We start from the raw sequence: 18675 nt of genomic DNA, 5'->3' as shown, positions 1-18675 counted from the left end.
GGTGGGCCACGCAGTCCTCCCCACCCTGAGCCGCTCCGCTGCACTCTCACTTCCCTCAGCCATCCCCCTTCTCTCGAAAATAGCACCGGGGTGGGCAGGCACCTTGCAGGCCCAGCCTGGGAGCCTGGGTGTAACTGTCTCTTCCCATGGGGGGAGGGGCCAAAGGCTGTGCCATCCTTTGGGTGCCCTCGTGCCTGGCACCAAGTAGGGCCTGGCAGTCTTTGGGGTGATGAAGGGGTGAGTGATTAGTGAGCACACCCGTGCAGGTGGGGACTGTGCTTGGGGCTGCCCAGGGCCCTCATTCGCCTGCTGCTCTCACGTGGTGGAGCCCGTCTCTGCCGAGGGCTGTTGGGTGGTGACTGTCCTGTCACTCTGCAGCCGACATGGAACCTTTGGCTCCGTTGTGGGAGTGGCCTGTGAGGGCAGAGCTGTCTGCCATCGTGTAGATATGATGGTGAAACTGGTAACAGCTGAATGCCCAGCGTCAGGGCCAGGCCTGGGGAGGCTCCTGGACGTCCGGCTCGGGCTGCCACTGGGTGTCTTGCTGCCAGGGAGGAAAGCCAGGGCCCAGGCTTGTACGCTGTTCCCAGCGCTCAATTTTGTAATAACAAAAACTAGAGCATCAAAAGGCTGGACGGCAGAAAGTCCCCACATGCTAAGTGGTGCTTGAGGGCTGAAGCTCATGTGGGTTTTTGTTTTCTTCCAGGCCCCCACTTATGTAGGAGAAGCCATTCTTTTTTCAGGGGCAAAGACCAAGAGCAAAGTTTGATCCCGGGAGCCATATCCCAGGCACCTTTCCCTCCATCACAGTCAGATGGGACCTGCAGGCAATGGCCTGGACGGGGGGGGGGGGGGGGGGGGGGGGGGGGGGCAGGGTGGGCGGAGGCCTCAATTTCCCCACTTGGTGAGGTGGCTGGTGCCGGTCATCCCAGCCCAGGAGGCTCCAGGGCCCCAAGTGCCAAGTGCCGTGAGCCGCCCCGTCTGCAGCCTGCCCTCCCGGGGACCCTGAGCAGGTGGGGCCCTGGCTGGAGCTTGGCCTCCTGCATTGAAATGCCAGTTCTGGCTCAGCTTTCCCGTTTGTGGGCTGGCTGGAGGCGTGCCTGCCCTGTCCCCCCATCCCCCCTGCCCCCCTGCCCCCTGGGCCACAGCTTCCCTCCCCTGCTTGGCTCCCACCCCACCGCCCCTCTGGGGGCGGAGGGTGAGTCTGCAGCTGGAGGGTGAGTCTGCAGCTGTGAACATTCCTGACCCCGGTTCAGGGGAGAGAGCCCAGCTGTTCCTGGCAGACAGTGGGCCCCGCGCCCCCCTGCTGCCCATGCCTCCTCGGTGCTCTGCCCTGGGGCTGGCGCTCTGGCTCTGAGCGGCTGGAATTTCCAGAAAGTGCAGCTTCTCCAGTGGAGAAGAGCCGGTGGAGAAAAGCTGGGAAAGGCCGCATCCTCAGAAACAGGCTGTGCTGGCTGGGTTTTTAACACATTCACAGGACACTCTTCTGAAGCCAGCCGAGGGTGGAGGTGTCTTTTTAAGAAATCCTAAAAGTAATGCCCGATTACTGCAAAAAAGAAGAGACGACTTAGGAAAGTTCGTGGACTCCCACCCCGGGAACGCCCATGTCATTGTGACGTTGAGGTCCCCAGACCCCACAGTATCTGTCAGAGGCTGGTTTTGCTGCTCTGAGGCAGCTGGAGACCCTCCTGTGTGGCTGGGGACGCGAGGGGCCGGGGGGCCCTGAGATGCATCTAATGACCATGGCATGGGGGGGGTGTCCCATGCGGGATTGGGTGGGGGTCCTGACGAGCCAGCAGTTTTTTTTTTTAAAGATTTATTTATTTATGATAGAGAGAGAGAGAGAGAGAGAGAGAGAGGCAGAGACACAGGAGGAGGGAGAAGCAGCCTTCATGCTGGGAGCCTGATGTGGGACTCGATTCCGGGACTCCAGGATCTCGCCCTGGGCCAAAGGCAGGCGCTAAACCGCTGAGCCACCCAGGGATCCCCCAGCAGTTTTTTTTATGGAGGTGAAATGAAGAGCTGGGGTCGATGGAGTTAGGGCACAGGTGAGCACCGTTGGCTGCATTCACACTGTCGTGCGGCTGGCTATCCCCTCCCTCCGACTCCACATCTCAATCATCTTGCAAAACTGAAAGTGCACCCGCCAGATGACCCCTGTGCGCCCCTCTGTCCAGCCGCAGTGTCTGCCGCTTGGCCTTTCCTGGGCCTGGGGTGTGCCTCCCGCGGCACCTTGCCCCGTCCTCCATGCCTATCCAGCTCACGGTGTGTGTCAGGATTTCCTTCCTTTTTAAGGCTGAATAATATTCCGTGATGTGACTGGACACCGTTTTGTCTGCCCATCACCCCCTGATGGATGGATCGTGGCCATGGCTGTACAAACACCTCTGAGCTGCTGCCTTCTGTGTTTTGGATGAAGATCGGAGGTGGGATTGCTAGTCGAGTGGTGGTCCTACTGTCAGGGTTTTTAGGAGCTGCTGGACTGCTTTCCGCTGGAGTCCTTGCCCAGGCCTGCTTTCCCTTTGGTCGGCAGTGATCCCCTGGTGGGTGTGTGGGGGGGTCTTTCTGGAGCCCGTGTCCAGGCTGCAGAGCCCCTCCCCTCCCCCTCTCCCCGAGGTTTGCCTCCCTGGGCCCCAGGGACTGCAGTCAGGCTCACCAAACAGGGAAACCAGGGCTTACAGAGGGCAGACACTTGTCCGTGGTCCCCAGCGAGCTCTGCACCAAGCTAGGTGCACGACCAGTGCCCTCTGCCCTCACTGCCTGCAGGGTGAGCAAGAGGGGGCAGGGGATGCGAGTTCCTGATTCAGAAGAGCACCTGTATGCACTTCCCCAGAGGGCAGAGGCTGCAGTTACCCCCTGAGGTCAGGCCGCCTCTCCGAGCCCTTGGCTAGTCTGTGGGTGGGCAGCAGCCTGCGTGGGAACAAAATGGAAGAGAAGTAACTTCAGAAGGCACAGCTGAGATTTCACACGTATCGGGTGTTTCTTGGGCGAGGGAGGCTGGTTTGGGGGGAGGAGAGAGGCGCCTGGTGTTGGCATCGGGGTTGGACCCTCTCCCTGGCTGCTTCACAGACGGGTGACTCCCCGTGGGGTCCCTCCCACCTGCGCCATTGGACGTTTGGGGCGTGGATGAGTGAAGCCCCCGGAGGGACCGGGGGTCCTGACAGGTTGAAGGCTCTATGGACTGGGATTCAGGGAAGTGGGGCCTCCTCGCGCCCTCCCTCATCCACGGAGCTGCCATCTGCCCTGCGGACCGAGCCTGGGAGATGTCCTTGGTCCCCGAATCCAGGGCTGACGAGCCCTCTGGGTTCTCGAGCATCGGGGCAGCAGGAGGGGGAAGTGCTTTCCTCTCTCCTCACCAAGCAAACTTGGTTTATGGTTCACAGACGGCAGGCTCGGGAACACGAAGAGCATTTAAAAACCGAAAGCGTGTGTGCCTCTCATTCTCCACCTTCTCGGACTTCAAAAAACGTTTCCCAGCGGGGCACCTGGGTGGCTCTGTTGGCGGAGCATCTGCCTTCAGCTCAGGTTATGATCCTGGGGTCCTGGGGTCGAGTCCTGTGTGGGGCTCCCTGCTGAGTGGGGAGCCTGCTTCTCCCTCTCTCCCTGCCCCTCCCCTGCTTGTGCGCTCACCCTCTCTCTCAAATAATTAAATCTTAAAAATAAAACAACACATTTCCCTGAGTCCTTGTCCACCTGCAGACGTGTTTATGCTGAGCGTTAATCATAACGACACAGACGTGTTGAGCACACACACCCCCTCGTGTGCCCCACACAGCAGCCCGTCCGGCTCAGCGAAGCTGTGGAGTGAGCAAGTCGGGCACAGTAGGCTCTCAGCTGCTGTCACAGCCTGACCTGTTTCCGTGCAGGGAATGAGTCCTCTCTCCCCCTGTAGCCTTCTGGGGCCACCTTCTGGTTTCACTGGGCACCTCCTATGTGCTGCTCCTGCTCTGGGCATGTTGGGCCCTTGCTAATGTCCGGGGAGGGGTGGCACCTGCAGAGCAAGAGGCACCTTGGCACCTGCCAAGGCCTCTCCCCCATTTGGGTGCTGCATGGATGCTGTCCATCAAGGGGCCTTCCTTGCTGACTGGCGGGTCACCCCCGACCCCCATGGTGACAGAGCACATTCAGCAGCCTCGACCGTGCATGCGTGCATGCGGGGATGGGTGGACTGATGGATGTTAGCCGTGTGTGTGTGTGTGTGTGTGTGTGTGTGTGTGTGTGTGTGTGTCCTGGGGGGACGCCGCATCCTGGGGCCTCCCCCCTCCCTTAGAAATTCCCAGGAGCTGTGGAATGACAACTGAACAGGAACTTTACCCTTCTTGCCATGATGGGTGTCCACCGAGCAGGGGGTTCCCCACAACCATCCATGTGCTGCTTTGAGGGATGCTTTCTGCTACACTCCGGGCCTGGTGGAGGGGGATGTTTTGTGTCCTTTGGTGTCCCTAAGGTGATGGGGCCTCAAGGAGGCCATGTGTAAGGCATTGGGTTGCCACACATGGGAGGTCACCTGCATGATCAGGCCGTATTATGCAAGTATGTATGTGGGGTCTTAGCTGCCCCCAGGTGGGCTGCAGCCCCGGGGTGAGAGGGTGGCCTTCACAGAGGGCAGGGGGGCTCGGACTGGGCATCCTCCCGTAGCCACTGGATGGGGGGTCTGGAGAGTTTAGACGTGCACTCAGCCTGAAGCTGGGGTCACGGGGGCGGGCGTCCCTGGGAGGGTGTGGCAAGGGGAAGGGTCAGATTTGGACCCAAATCTTTCTGCGTGAACACTGGCTGGGTTTGTCTGAGCCCCATGCTTCGATGCAGGGGTGTCTGGAGCTGGACCAGGCACTGTGATGTTCAGGAGGAGGCAGGAAGGTAGGGTTCAGGCTGCCCAGAGCCCTGTGTGGGCCCCAGTATGGCAGGTGCAGGATGCAGGGGCTCCCAGCTTAGCGGGGCCATGGGGGAGCCTGCGGGCCACGGGACTCTAGCCTCAGGTTCTCGTCAAAACCCAAGTTATCTGTCCATCCATCCATCCGTGCATTCTGCAGACCTTTGCCAAGGGCCTGTGGGTGCCTCACATGTTGTGTTCAGGTCATGGAGCAAGTGGTCAGGGCACAAGGGCTGCCTTGATAAATGACCACACCAACAGAAATTCATGCTTGCCAGCTCCGGAGGCCACAGCCCCAAGACCAAGGTGTTGTGTGGGCCATGCTCCCTCCGGAGGCTCTGGGGAGGGTCTGGAGAGGGGAGGGCCTCTCACAGCTCCCGGGGGCCCAGGTGTTCCTTGGCTTGGGGCAGCATCCCTCCCATCCCTGCTCTGCCCTCACAAGGCCTCGCCTCTTCTTCCTGGGACTCTGCCGTGTGTCTTTTTTTTTTTTTTTGCCATGTGTCTTATAAAGGACACTTGCCGTGGAGTTTAGGGCCACCCCAACCCAGGATGATCTCACCCCGATATCCTGAATCACATCTGCTTAGACTTTTCCGAGTAAGATTGCATTCACAGATTCTAAAGGTCAGGACCCAGACATGTCTTTTTGGGGCTGCCTTTCAACCCCCTTGCACTTGGTAAATAACTTCCTCAAGCCTCAGCCTCCTCATCTGTCAGATGGGGATCCCATCCGTACTTCGCGGGTCGTGTTAAGGTCAGCAGAGCTGATCGGCCTAAAGGTTGAGTGTGCTCCCTGGTGCGGGGGACGCGGCTCGCCCCTGGTGGTGGCTGCCGTGGGTATCACCCTATCTGACAGAGAAGGAGACCAAGGCTCAGAGAGGGGAGGTGGGGGGGGGGTCCCCATGTCCAGGCTGGGCTTCTGGCCGTGGGCCTCACGGAGCACATTGGCTTCATGGGAGAAGGACGTGAGGCTGTCCGAGTGGGCCTGGGCCCTGCCCTGTGGGTGACTGCTGCTTCCCCATGGTCGGGGCTTTGTGGGCATCCCCCAGAGTGGAGCAGGGGTTCTCCAGGGTGTGTACCCGGCCAGCTCCATGAGGGGCTGGAACTGGGGACCCGGTGGGAGGGGTCGTCACTCAGAGCCAGCTCCCCCCCGCCAGAGAACGGTTGACCATGAGGCCACTTGTCTGGGAAGGGTTTTGACACTTGGGTGCGTACCCGGCTGGCAAGGGGCCTCCTGGCTCCTGCATCACCGTCCTCCCAGGGAAGGTGGGTCTGCCTTTGGTTCAGAGCAGGGGAGAGGCTTCTCGCTGCTCTCTTGTTTGGGAAGCTCTCTGGTGCTTTGGTTTTATTTTCCCTCAATATCTGCAGCACAGCAGGGAGGGCTAATAAGGAGGTCCATGCGCTCAGGCGGGAGTGTAATAATCTGGTGTGTGCTGCCCATTAAGGGACGCATTTGGCTTTCATTTCAGCAGGCGACAGGAAAACAAAGATAGCCAAACGTGTTCTGCTTGGATCCCTCCGGAATTGGATTGCCCAGCTTGCGCCGGCGAGAGGAACTCGCTCTGAGGTTGGCCTTGCAGGCCTCTTTTCTGTGAGGAAGGGGAGGTGGAGAAAATGAGTTGGTGGAGTCCTTGGGGGCGATGTCCCAGGAGGCTGGCGAGCCGGTGTTAGTGGCCTGCGTGGGGCAGGAGAGGGAAGGGCGGCCGTGGGTTCTGGGGGCCGGGGGGCGCCCCAGGCAGCAGCCCAGAGCTAATCTCTCTGAGCCGTGCCCGCCGCGAGCAGCCAGGCAGCAGGAGAGTGGGATTTGAACCTCCCGGTGTTCAGAAGCCGGCTCAGAGGAGATGGTTGGCTACACAGGGACATCCTAGGAAAGCAATTTCCTGCTGGCTTTGTAGAAAACCTTTGGTCTGACCCTGACCTTAAAGGCTCGATAACTCGGCCTCTCTTTATCCCTCCGGCTCACACAGGCCATTAGGCCGAGCGGCGGTTCTTTTGAGGACTCCTGGGAACAATTTCCATCCAGGTGTCAGACGGAAATCACAGATTCTTTTCTTAGCTGTGGTTTCTACAGGGGTCCCTGCCACATCCTGCCCATGTGCTCGAGCCTGGGACCCCAGGGCAGGGCCTGACATACAGTAGGCACCTATCTAGTGTCATGCCCATCTACCTACTCTGCTTGGGTTTCCAGGCTGCTCCTTTTCCAGGGTTATTTTCCTTGGTGACCACTCCCCCCACCCCGCCCCGGCCCCCCAGCATCGATAGGAAGCACTTTAAGGTCAGGACGGAGAGTGATCATTTGCAGCTGCCACAGGCTTGGCCTCGCCAAGGCTTTGCTCACCGTCAGCATGCCTCCTCCTGTTGGAGAGTTTTCTGACCTTTCAGAACCTGCTTCCCACTGTCCAGGGCTGCAGACAGAGACAGACCGGGCTGGCGGTTGGTGAGGAGCCCGGTGCACTGGGTTTCAGGGGCCTGGTGCTTGTTGGGAGCCGGAAGCTGTCCCCTGGCAGAGCCATAGCTGCACAAAGGCAGTGCCGCCCTCCCTCCCAGAGAGGAGCCCGGTCTGCACAGAGGCGGCCCCAGTTTATCCATCAGCCTGCCAGTGCCCTGGCTCCTGACGCCCCTGTGGCTGAGGACATGGCCTGAGTGCAGGAAGCTCCTGTTAGACCGTGCAGACGGGATCGAGCCCCCGACGCTGCACAGATGAGCCCTGCTGGGCCTGTGCTTTCCCTGCCTGGAGCAAGGCCTGGATTGCAGTGCCACCCCAGCCCCTGGTCCAGGGACAGTTACGGGGCTTTGGCCCCATGCCAGTGACAGAAGTCCCTCACTGTCGATGCTGACCACGCAGGCTGTGGCCTTCCATCCTCGATCCGACCACCCGAGCCTCAGTGCCCTGACCTGGAGGCTCACCCGGAGGCCCTCCACTACACCCAAGTGGAGTGGGAGATAAATGACCCACAACCCCAGAGCTGTTACACTGTGAGTGGGTGGACCCTGACTGGCTGGTGTGGAGAGGCCCCCAGTGGCACCGACGTGCACAGGAGCATGTGGTCGTGCCAACCCCAGTTCCACCTGTTTGTTTTTGGAAGAGGCGCTTCGGGAAGTGAGGGCTGCCCCAAGCAGTGGCGGCTGCCCGTGAGGTCCTGGCTGCCTCTGAAGCCCTCGTGGATCACGGCTGCTTGGGGGAAAGCGGGGCCCGTTTTGGAGTGTTGGCCCTCGGGACAGCACGTGTGCCTCATGGACGCTCTTTCCTTCATTTACTAGATATTAAGCCCCCAATGATCCCAGGTGTTTGGGACCCAGGGGAGAAGACGGTCTCCGTGTCTGTCCCACGCAGTGGCTGGCGAGCCATCACCTCCAGGCCACCTGTTTGTTTACCCCAAGGGCCCAAGATTTGAAAGATCCATTCCAGCATGCTGCATCTGTTAAATAATAATGAAGTCATTTAAAAGGTTTTTGGAACGAGCGTGGCATAAATAAAACAAGAAGTTAATTCATTTTCCCATTTTTTATTGATCAAAGGCATGTCAGCTGCCAGTCAGAGCGTCTGATCGGCAGCGCGGCCCCAGGCGGTCAGGGTTGCTCCAGTGGGACGGCGTGCGATTTGTCACGGTGAAGTACAGCTCGTTGAGACACTTTAGGAACTCTCTGCCACGTCTGTGGAAATTCGCATGTGGAGGACCCCCCCGCCCCCAGAAGAGCAGCGGTTGTAAAGGCAGAGTCCTTTTGTGTTGATAGCTGGGAAGCCCATAAGCCCCGTCTCCCTCTGTCCCCCTCCAGGGCTGTGGTGTCCACGGGTCTCTCTGCAGCAGGTGGCGAGGGGAGGGTGCTTGCTGTTCATCTCCCCCATGTCCCGTTGGGGTCAGCTGTGAGCAGCGAGCCTCACACACACCATCTCCTGGAGGCCTGACATACAGTAGGCACCTATCTAGTGTCATGCCCATTTACCTACCGCCTCGTCTCTTTACCTTGCCAGCCTCGTCTCTTCACACCCCCACCCGCCTCTGAGCAGCAGCTTTGAGGCTGATAGTGAGAAGCCAGCAGAGGTGTGGATGGAGGGCCCAGGCCACCTGGGCTGTGAACTCTCCCCTGCTCCCTGGCTGACTCTGTCCGGGAGGGAGGTTGGCCCTGTGTGTGGATCACAGGGCCCTGCAGGGGCCGTTGGGGGCCTATCCCCTGCATCCACTCTTCCAGGCTATGACGTCACAGGGAAGCTCTGGGAACAGGGATTTCAGGATGTCCTGAGGGTGATGGCCCCAGGTTCAGCTGACCGTTGCTAAAGTGAGGGGCCCAGATCCTAGGACTCAGAGGGCAGGATTTTCCTTCTGTGTTTTACAAGTGGAAAGACAGGCATGGAGAGGACAGGTGGCTGTTGAGTCAGAGCAGCCAGGTCAGAGCTCTTACTACTGGACATGCCCACTGTGGGTCTGGAGATGGGACTCTGGGGGCTGGTGGGCTGGGGATGCCAGCCGGGGGCCCTCCCTGGGGGCCCAAAGGGAATAGCTTTTCATGTCAGTGGCAATTTCCAGGAGCAGGTTGGGGGATCCGGGGAGTCCACCTGGGGCTTTCCCTGTGGGGCCCCAGCTTGGCTGGGTATCACTGCTGGGAGCAGCAGGCCCCTGTCCCAGCTAGCAGGGTGGCCATGGGGCTTCCCCCGGGGCAGGCCCTGTGACAGGTGGAGAGGGCCCCCCTGAGAGCTCCCCTCATCCTCACCAGTTCTTCAAGCCTCACTTTGTCTGTGGAATGGGGTCATCACGTTGCACACCTCATAGGGTCACTGCAGGTGTTGGGTGGGTCTGTGCACTGGAGCACATCGGCATGCTGCCCGCCACACAGTCAGCACCCAGCCCCCTGTTACCTCCTTCCCTCCCTCCATGGACTCTTTGCTCCGACTGCACATCCCCAGCAGAAGCCTGCTAACCAGGTGGCTTCCCCTCGTGGGCCTCAGTTTCCCCTCTTGCACCTGCCTCTCGGTGCTGAAGTCCGGGAGCAGCCCCTGAGGGAACGTGGGGACAAATCAAAGCCCCTGGCACTGGGCATACATGTTGGATGCCGGGTGGATGTGAGTTCTGGGGGCAGGGTGTCTGATTCCCCACCCCAGCCCACCCACCAGGGGTCATGGGAGAGGCCACAGGGGTAGGTCTGAGTGCTGCCCTACCCCGTGGCCAGGTCCTCTAGGTCACTCCATGTCTCCCTGTGGGGCAGGCAATGTTTCCGATCATAAGAGAAGCGGCCTGAGTGGACCCAGGAAGCCTGCCGCCCGGGATGCCCCAGGGCCTCGTGGCTCAGACGTGGGGTCATGGCTCCCAGGGCCGGCCTTGCCTCTCACATCCGGGATCCCCACACTGGGCTGGCCTTTTGAGGGCCAAATGACAGCTGACAGAGGACAGCAGGCCCTGTGAGGCTGGTGGGAGCGGCTGGGCACAGAGCTTGTGTGTCCTCACTAATCTGATTTCAGCCTGACGAGGGGGTGGGACAGAGGGGTCAGGAGTCCACTGCACGGGCGGCCCACCCTTGGCGCAATGGCCAGGGCCCTCCCTGCGGGCTGGGGCTGGGGGATGGGGGGGTGGGGTGGTGCCTTAAACAGACCGTGTTGGGGTGGGGGCAACCACTCTGGGCCGCTTATCGCTTGTCAGGAGGCCAGTTGTCCTGGGACAGACCCTTGTCGTGGTCACTTAGCTGGACTTCCGGGGCTGAATGTGAGGCTATGGCTGCCCCTTCATTAAGGGCCTGGTGGGCTGAGCAAAGGGAAGACAGCCCCTCACCCCCGAGGCCACAGGGACACAGCCCTCGGCCAGGCCTTCTGTGGCCACAGGACAAGGATGGTCAGCTTCTGGCCTGCACTGGCCACCGTCTGCACCTCCCTCTCCTGCCATCGCTCATCCTGTGGCCGGGATGTGCCTGCAGTGTCTTCTCCCCACCCTGCCCTTGGGAGTTTCTTTGCCAGAGTCTGAAGCTGTCCCTGCTGTGAGCAAGGGACCGTGAGCCTCTGATGGGCCAGGCCTCGTCCCTCTGCCCTCCTGGCCCAGGGGCAGTGGGGATGGAGAGGCCAACGGCCAGGCGAGTGCACGCGAGCCGCAGAAGCAGCAGGCCCGCCGCCCCTGCTGAGGAAAGGGTTGGGGGCCAGGAGTCTGGATGCAGGGCCGGCCCTTCCTTGCTCTGCTCCTCTCTGTGTCTGGCCAGTCCCCTAACTGTAGGACGATGGAGCGGGGGGTGACGGTGTGTCCCCTCAGTCCAGGCATGCCAGCTATAAGAGGGATGCTTGTGCGAAGCACACTGGACAGTTGGAGGCCCCAGGACTCAGGGACACCCGTCCTCTCCGAGGCCTTTCACTGCTTCATGGCAGGCAGATGTGGGTTCCAATCTGGGCTCCACCTCCTTCTGCTTGGGAGCCTTGTTTCCTCTCCTGAGAAATGGGGTGAATGTTTGGAGGATGGGGAGTAAAGGTTCCACGGCAGAGCAGCAGAGCCGCCTGGGCATGGGGGAAGCTCTCCATGAGGATGCCTCTGCCTCCACCTCCGAGTGGGGCCTGGTTCTGCTGCGCCCCCTCCCTGGGTCTGAGCCTGTCTGTGCCTCAGTTTCCTGGGGCCAGCCTTTTGTCGGCCTGGAGCTGTGCGGGGTTCAGTCCAGGAAGGTTGGGGCTGATGCCATCGCTGGGGGAGGGGCCAGGCAGGCAGACAGTGTGCCCGCAGGGCAAAGGGCGCCCGCCTGTTCTGAGCCCCGAAAGGAAGCCTGGCCTCCCCGGCTGCGATTATGGTTAGGAGCCATGTAATTAACTCTAAAAATGGGAGGCCGAGGAGGACACAATGCGGGTGCTTGGTGGAAATTGGAGCCGGGTGATGCTCGGACAGCAGCAGGGCCAGGCCGAGGCTGCAGGGCGGGCGGGACCTGGAGGTGCAGCTGGGGAGGCCTGCTGGTGCCCACAGTCTGGGGGGATTCAGAGCCACGGAGGCGTATCCTCACGCTCTGGGGCTGGAAGGCAGGTCGAGGTGTGGGCCTGGCTGTCTTTCTTGGGGCCCCTTCCCCCTTCCAGTGGTTTGCTGGCCATCGCTGGCCATCCTCGGGGTGGGAGTGCCCCCAGATTCTACCCGTATCAGCATGTGGCCTTCTTGTTGGGTCTGTTTCTCTTTTTTTTTTAGTTAAATTTTTGTTTTATCACAGGGTTGGGATAGGGGAGGAGGTCAGAGAGAGAATCCCAAGCCGACACCCTGGTGAGCCCGGAGCCTGACGTGGGGCTTGATCTCACAACCCCAAGATCGTGACCTGAATCAAAACCAAGAGTAGAATGCTTAACCAACTGAGCCCCCCAGGGGCCCCCCAGGTTTACTATTTTAATCATTTTTTAAAAAGATGTTATTTATTTATTCATGAGAGACACATGAGAGAGAGAGAGCGAGAGAAAGAGAGAGAGGCAGAGGGAGAAGCAGGCTCCATGCAGGGAGCCCAACGTGGGACTCAATCCTGGGACCTTGGGATCACACTTTGGGCCGAAGGCAGACTTTCAACCATTGAACCACTCAGGCATCCCAATTTTAAGCATTTTTTTTTTTTAAGATTTATTTATTTATGATAGAGAGAGAGAGACACAGGAGGAGGGAAAAGCAGGCTCCATGCTGGGAGCCCAGGCTCGCACCCCGGGCCAAAGGCAGGCGCTAAACCACTGAGCCACCCAGGGATCCCCAATTTTAAGTATTTTTAATATGCATACAATTCAGTAGTATTAGGAGCATTTATGGTGTTTGGTCACGATCACCTGTCACTTCTAGAACTTGGTCATCGTCCCAAACTGAAGCTGTCCCTGGGTGACACGGGCTCCCCAGCCACCCCCACCGGCTTCGTGGTTCTGCCGGCCTCTGTGAGCTTGCTTAGCTATTAGGGTGCCTTGTGTAAGTGGACTCATCCCGTGTCTGTCCTTTTGCGTCCCTGTGGTTCAGAAGCATCAGATCTGACAAGACAAGACTGAGATGCATTTTTGGCCCAGACCAGCTGCTGTAGCAATTCAATTTAAATTAATTAGAACACAAGTTAAAGAAATGTAGTGTTTCGGTCCAATTGGCCTCATTTTGAGTGCTCAGTGGGCACGTGTGTCTCGGGGCTACCATGTGAACAGCATGTGCACAGAATGCAGCTGTCTTTCCAGAATGTTCTGTGGGAGCATACTGTTGTGGGCTCGAGGACACGAAAGGGTTATGGCCACTGACATCATGGGACCTGAGGCTGGGATGTTTTTTGCTGTTAGGGCATCGTGGTTGTCATTTACCTATTGAAGAAATGTGAGTAAGTATGAGGATGTGTGGGATCCGCATTGACCTGCTGGTGTTGGTGCTCTGACTGTGGGAGGGGGTGTCCTCGTTCTTACAAGCACTCAGTTGTTCGGGGATTTGAGGGTACAGGGGCCGTGTCTGTGGTTTGCTCTCGAACATTCAGAAACACTGTATGCACACAAAGCCAGGGAGTTTGCGTGGGCTGTGACCACTGACCAGCCCAGCTCTGGGGTGCGCGGTGGACACTGCCTTCGGTCCAGGCAGGGGTGATGCTGCTCGGTTCCTGCTGGGCCGGCTGTAGCTGCCGATCCTGGCTTGTCCTTGTCTCCCATCTGTCCCTGCACCTGCATTTCCAGCAGCGGCACACACTGTGCAGGTCTCGCTCTGTCGAGCCCTCGGCCTCAGGGAATGGTTAGTGATGAGGATGACCACTCTGAGGTTCAGAGACCTGTCGGCCGTGCATGCTGCTGGCCTTGCCCCGGGGATGCCCTTGCCAATGGCACTGGGTGGGTGCACCACTCTGGCACCCCCAGTGCTCACTGTGCCATCTGGGTACCCACCCAGGCGCCCAAGCCAACTGTCCCTGGTCCTGCAAGTGGGAATCAGTGGACAGGACTAGAACTTGGGGCTGGAGCCACTCCAAATCCTGCTCTTCAGGCCACTTGGCCTGCCGCCCCCGTGCGTCTTTACCAGCATCTCCTTCATGGACTGCAGCCCGCGATTCTGTTCAGCCTCCAACCCTAAACTTCCTGCCCCAGTTGCTTTGCCAAGCACAGTGAGTGTGGGAGCTCAGATGTCAGGGTACTGGGAGGAGGAGGTGCCCTGATGATGCTCTGGGAACTCTGGCCCCTGTGGGTCCTCTGGCCTCCCGCTGTGACTGGGCTCCACAGCAGATGGCTTCCATGGGGGTGGCTGCTGGCTCTCGGTTAAATAACCAGGGCAGGTCTGTGCCCAGGAAGGTGGTGGGTGTGTGTGTGCATGAGTGTGCATGTGTTCATGCTCTGTTTTTGCTGACTCAAGACCAGTGTGTTACCAGTCACGATCGTCCACGCAGGGTCCTCTGGGCAGGGGTGAGGGACAAAGGGTCATGGGTAGTGGCCAAGGTGAGCCGGGGGCGCCCGTGACGTCCAGCCCAGTGGGACTGCGAAGGTGAGGGAGGATTCCCGGGCAGGGCTGCACGGTCTGTGCCGGCTCCTGCATCCAGCATCAGCTACCATTACGGCCACTCTTCTTACAGACCCTCTGTGCTCAGTGCCCTTCTCTTGTCTTTCTAGTTCCTCTGCCTGAAGAATATCCGCACCTTCCTCAAAGTCTGCCACGATAAATTTGGACTAAGAAACAGCGAGCTGTTTGACCCTTTTGACCTCTTCGACGTCCGAGATTTTGGGAAGGTGAGTGGTCTCTTCCCCTGTGTCCAGTGGCAGTGGCCAAGCACCTACCCAGTGCAGGGGGCCAGACGGGACAGGCCTGGCCCCTTTGTGCCAGAGCGCATGGGCCTTTCCACCCTCGGGTGGGCTGACGACACCCAGGGTGTGGTCAAGCATCGAGAACCCAGGAGGGTGGAGGAGAGCGGGGTGTGGACTCGGACGGAGCTCCAGTTCATGACGGGAAGTGGGGCAGGTGATGGGCCCAGCTCCTGAGGGTTGGGTTGAGATGATGCAGGTACATTTATCATGGCTCATGAGAGGAGCCATGACGGTTAGGCCTGAAGCAAGCAAAGCTGTCTCTGGCTCTGAGCGTGTGTTGGGCAAGGACGGGGTGGTTACCTGAACCCCAAGCTTCCCTGGAGGTGATCCCCTAGGCCCATGGCAAACGACTCCAAATTTTCCCCATGTTCTCAGACGTGTCACCTGGTGTCTGTCCTGCAGAAACCCTGCTGGCGCAGGTCAAGGTACCTGAGGCCAGGCAGGTACAAGGTCTGAAGGCTGGCAGGGGTTTCAGCTCCTGGGTGAGCTGGCTTTGTGCTGAGCCCGCCTTCATGGCGACCGGACATGTCAGGTGCCATCTGAGAGCACGGCAGGTCCCAAGTCACTCCTTCTAAATGGCTGGGCTGGGGACCATGGTAGCTTTTGATGGATGGAGGCTGAGGAGGACCTCATTCTGTGCTGCCCGTGGTCCGGGTGGTGCCCCATGTCCGTGTGCTCTCTGAGGCTGAGAGAGCTCCCCAGGTGGCTGGCGTAGGCACTGCCCAACAGCCGCTTTCTGGACGACCCGACGAGCCAGTTCCTACCTGCTGATGGGAAACAGCAGAAGATATTTACTGCTTAATTTATCTGAGGACCATTTTCGGAGCCTGGGTGTTTGAGGAAGTGTTCTATGAATACATGATTTATGAGATGTGGTGGGGAGGGCGTGGGGATTTTGTATTTGCTGTGGCAAATGGTGAGAAGTCTGTTCCAAGAGGAGAGCTTCCTTAAGGCGCTGTGAGGTGTCACATTACCATAGCTAGGACTTTCCCATGAGCCACCTGGCCTGATGGCACTATCCCTTATTTCTGAATTCATTGGAAAGGAGATCCAGGGACTATCCGGGGGCCCGTCCCTATGTGATCACCACTTCGGGGTTTCTGTTTCCCCCCTGAAAGTGCTCACCCAAGTGCCTGCTGCTGCGGCGACCCTGTGGGGACTGCAGGCCACCGTGCTTCCCAGTGCCCAGGGGCACATGTGCTGGGCGGGATCACCATGCAGGTGTCCTTTCCTGTAACTGGGCTTCTCAGTTCCTGCAGGGCTGCTTTCCAGTGGATTGGATCTCCTCTCCTCTCCCCATTCCTCCTTCCGCACAGCAATGTCCTGGGCAGGTGGGGGGGATCTGAACTCTGGGAAGGGGCCTCCGGAACACCCACGCGCCCACATGCACGCACTCTTCACTCGTGCACACCTGCAGTCATGCACATGTCCTACCTCATGCACATACGTGCACACTCGGGAACATACAGGCATGTACGTACTCATGCATTGAACGGCTAATTAAGCATACGGAGAAAAAGGATACACTGGCCAAATTCGTTTCTTGGCTGGCGGTTAAAATGCAGATGATCCCGTCTATAATTCCACTTTGGTTTTGATTTGCTGCAGCTGAATGCAATGTAAGATGTACATAAACTTGGATCGAACTCTCAGAATATGACCCACCAAACTGCGTGGCCACGCAGCTCACAAGGGGGTGCCCCTCATGCTCATCAGAGGTTCCAGTGGAGCTGCTTGGCTCCGAGGATGTCCCAGCTGCAGGCAGAGGGGCTGCGTGGAGCAGGCCTCTGGTTGCCCACGGCGCACTGGGATGGTCGCTGGCCAGGCGCTGCCTCCCTGTGGCCTCTGCTGAGGGAGCCCAGGAGTGTACCCAGGCTTTGGACTGGGAGCCACGGTGGGGGGCGTGGGGAATGGAGATGCTGTGATGCCCCAGACCTGGGTGCTGAGCTGCGTGTGGGGGCTTGGTTCGTACCCTGCTCGGAGCAGTCTCGGCTTTCAGAAGAGCAGGGCTCGGAGAGAGCTCCCCGATCCCACCTCTGCTCTCCACGTTGTGATGCTCCAGGTGGACTCCTTGAAAATCTGGCCCTACAGCCTGGCTGGATGACATGGCGGGTGCCACGGTGCTTCTGACCTCTGTTTGCCTGGCCGTGGAGGTGGTGAGGAGCCCTGCCCTCCGTAGGTGCTCCTGAAATGCTGAGCTTGTGTCACTGCCCCCCCACACCCCCCCAACCCCCCCAGGTTTGGCTGGAATAGAACTAGAGTCTCAGAGATCTCAGGCCTCTGATTTTTTTCCTCTATTATTTTACTGATAAAATAAGTTTACATTTTTTGGAAAGACAGAGCCAGAGAGCTGAGCACATGGACTGTGGACCCTTGTAGGCTGGGTTCGAGTCCAGCAGGTAGCTGTGCCCAAGTGACTGACTCAATTTCTCCAAGTCCTGCTTGCGAAATGGTGGCAAGGACACCACCCTCCAAGGTCTGCTGAGCAGGAAGTAGAATTGTGTTTGTGGAGTGCATAGCACCAGGCGAATGTCCCCGGAAGCTTGCCTCCCTTCTCATTGATCCTTTGACCTCTTGTTGGCTGTGTGGGAGCCACATAGGAGCCACGTGGGGCTCCAGGCAGAGCCTGACCTGCCCTTCCTGCCCCGTCCTCCCCATCCATCCGGCTAAGCGTCCTTCTCATTGAGCTCCTCCTGCCCTGCACATGTTTCTTACCAAGATAAACTTTGGTTAGTACTTCCAGGCCAGGGGCCAGCGGAGGCTCAGGGTGCTGGTACATGCTCTCCCCGTGGGGGGCCACTGTCCCAAGTCTGTTTTGCTTGGCTCATCCGTCCTGTTGTCCAGGGATGGGATACAGAACACAAGCAGAGCCCCAGTGCCGGTGGCTGGCCTGCTTTCCTTGGTACCTACCCAGACATGGGGACCCTCCCACCGCTGGAGTGGGGCGCTGCGCAGGGCGCCCCAGTGCATGGGGAGGGCAAGCTGCTGGCAGGCTGCTGACGGGGAGCATGGCTGGTTCTTTATTCAGGTGTTATCCTCTGAGATGGGCCTGGCAAGGAATTCCTTGTGCACAGTCCCTCTGGGTACAGAGACAGGGTGCAGGTTCTGTGCATCTCATCAGGGATGTTTGCGGAGGTTTCCCACAGCCCCGGATTCGCTGTTTGGCCTCCAGCAGCTTAGCTGGGACAGCATGGCTGTTCCAGATGGGCCTGGTGGTTCTCACTGATGTCAGACCATGAAGACGAGACCACCCCCTGACCCCTGCTGCTGGCCCTGGAGCAATGAAAGTTCCAGTGGGCAGGGAGGCAGCGTCTGTTACACTACTGGACACAACACTCTGTAGGGTCAGAACTGACCCTTCATCTCCTGGGTGGGTGAGGCCAGGGGGTGTTAAAGGATTGAGGTCTAGAGCCAGGTCTCATTGCTGCTGACCGGAACCTGCATAGAGCCCGTGAGCCTGTGTGGAGGGTGAAGTAGAAACTGACTCTGGGGAAGGGGGTTGGGACTGGCTGGTGCTGGGCTGCCCCGGCCGGGTGTGCAGGGCCAGGGCCTGGAGGGGCAGGTTTCTTTCTCTCTCCTTGCTGGTTGTCTTCTGCTTACGGTCATGGGATTCAGGAGTGGAAAGGATCCTTGTGGGGTAGCTGGTTAATTAGTCTCAGGCTGCTTTAGAAATTTCGAGATTTTTTTCTTTTTTTGGGGGGTGGGAAATTAAGGTTTGTCGTATTGGGATCCTGTCCTTGTCCTGGTTTCATTCTTCTTTTTCTAAATAGCTACTTTTCAGCTTTCCATCCCCCAGTGTTGTTAGGAGTCCTTCCTTGGGGAGAAAAGGCATTTGTGCATTCATTCATTCCTCCGTCCACCCACCCACCCATTTGCACACCTGTCTACCTACCCACCCACCTACCCATCTACCTACCCCCCCGCAGCCAGCCAGCCACCTACCCACCCACCCATCTACCCATCTACCTACCTGCCCACTTATCCACCCATCCACCTACCCAGCCACCCATCCATCGACCTATCCACCCACCCAGCCACACATCCATCTAACCATCCACCCATCCATTAAGCACTTAAT

General features: G+C 58.9%; 1 protein-coding gene across 7 annotated transcripts in view; it reads left to right on the top strand.

Moving 5' to 3' along the window:
• VAV2 (vav guanine nucleotide exchange factor 2) overlaps positions 1 to 18675 on the top strand; it is a 161632-nt gene that overhangs the window by 18373 nt on the left and 124584 nt on the right. For all 7 annotated transcript variants that reach the window (XM_025982120.2, XM_025982123.2, XM_025982121.2 and 4 more), the window contains exon 2: positions 14406 to 14522. In XM_025982120.2, the coding sequence (XP_025837905.1) occupies positions 14406 to 14522 (117 nt within the window). The remainder of the gene's footprint in view (positions 1 to 14405; positions 14523 to 18675) is intronic.

This window comes from Vulpes vulpes, chromosome 2 (genome assembly GCF_048418805.1).
Source record: "Vulpes vulpes isolate BD-2025 chromosome 2, VulVul3, whole genome shotgun sequence".
Taxonomy (NCBI): Eukaryota; Metazoa; Chordata; class Mammalia; order Carnivora; family Canidae; genus Vulpes; species Vulpes vulpes.
The sequence above is the reverse complement of the archived record's forward strand: the minus strand, read 5'-3'. Positions and strand labels throughout refer to the sequence as shown.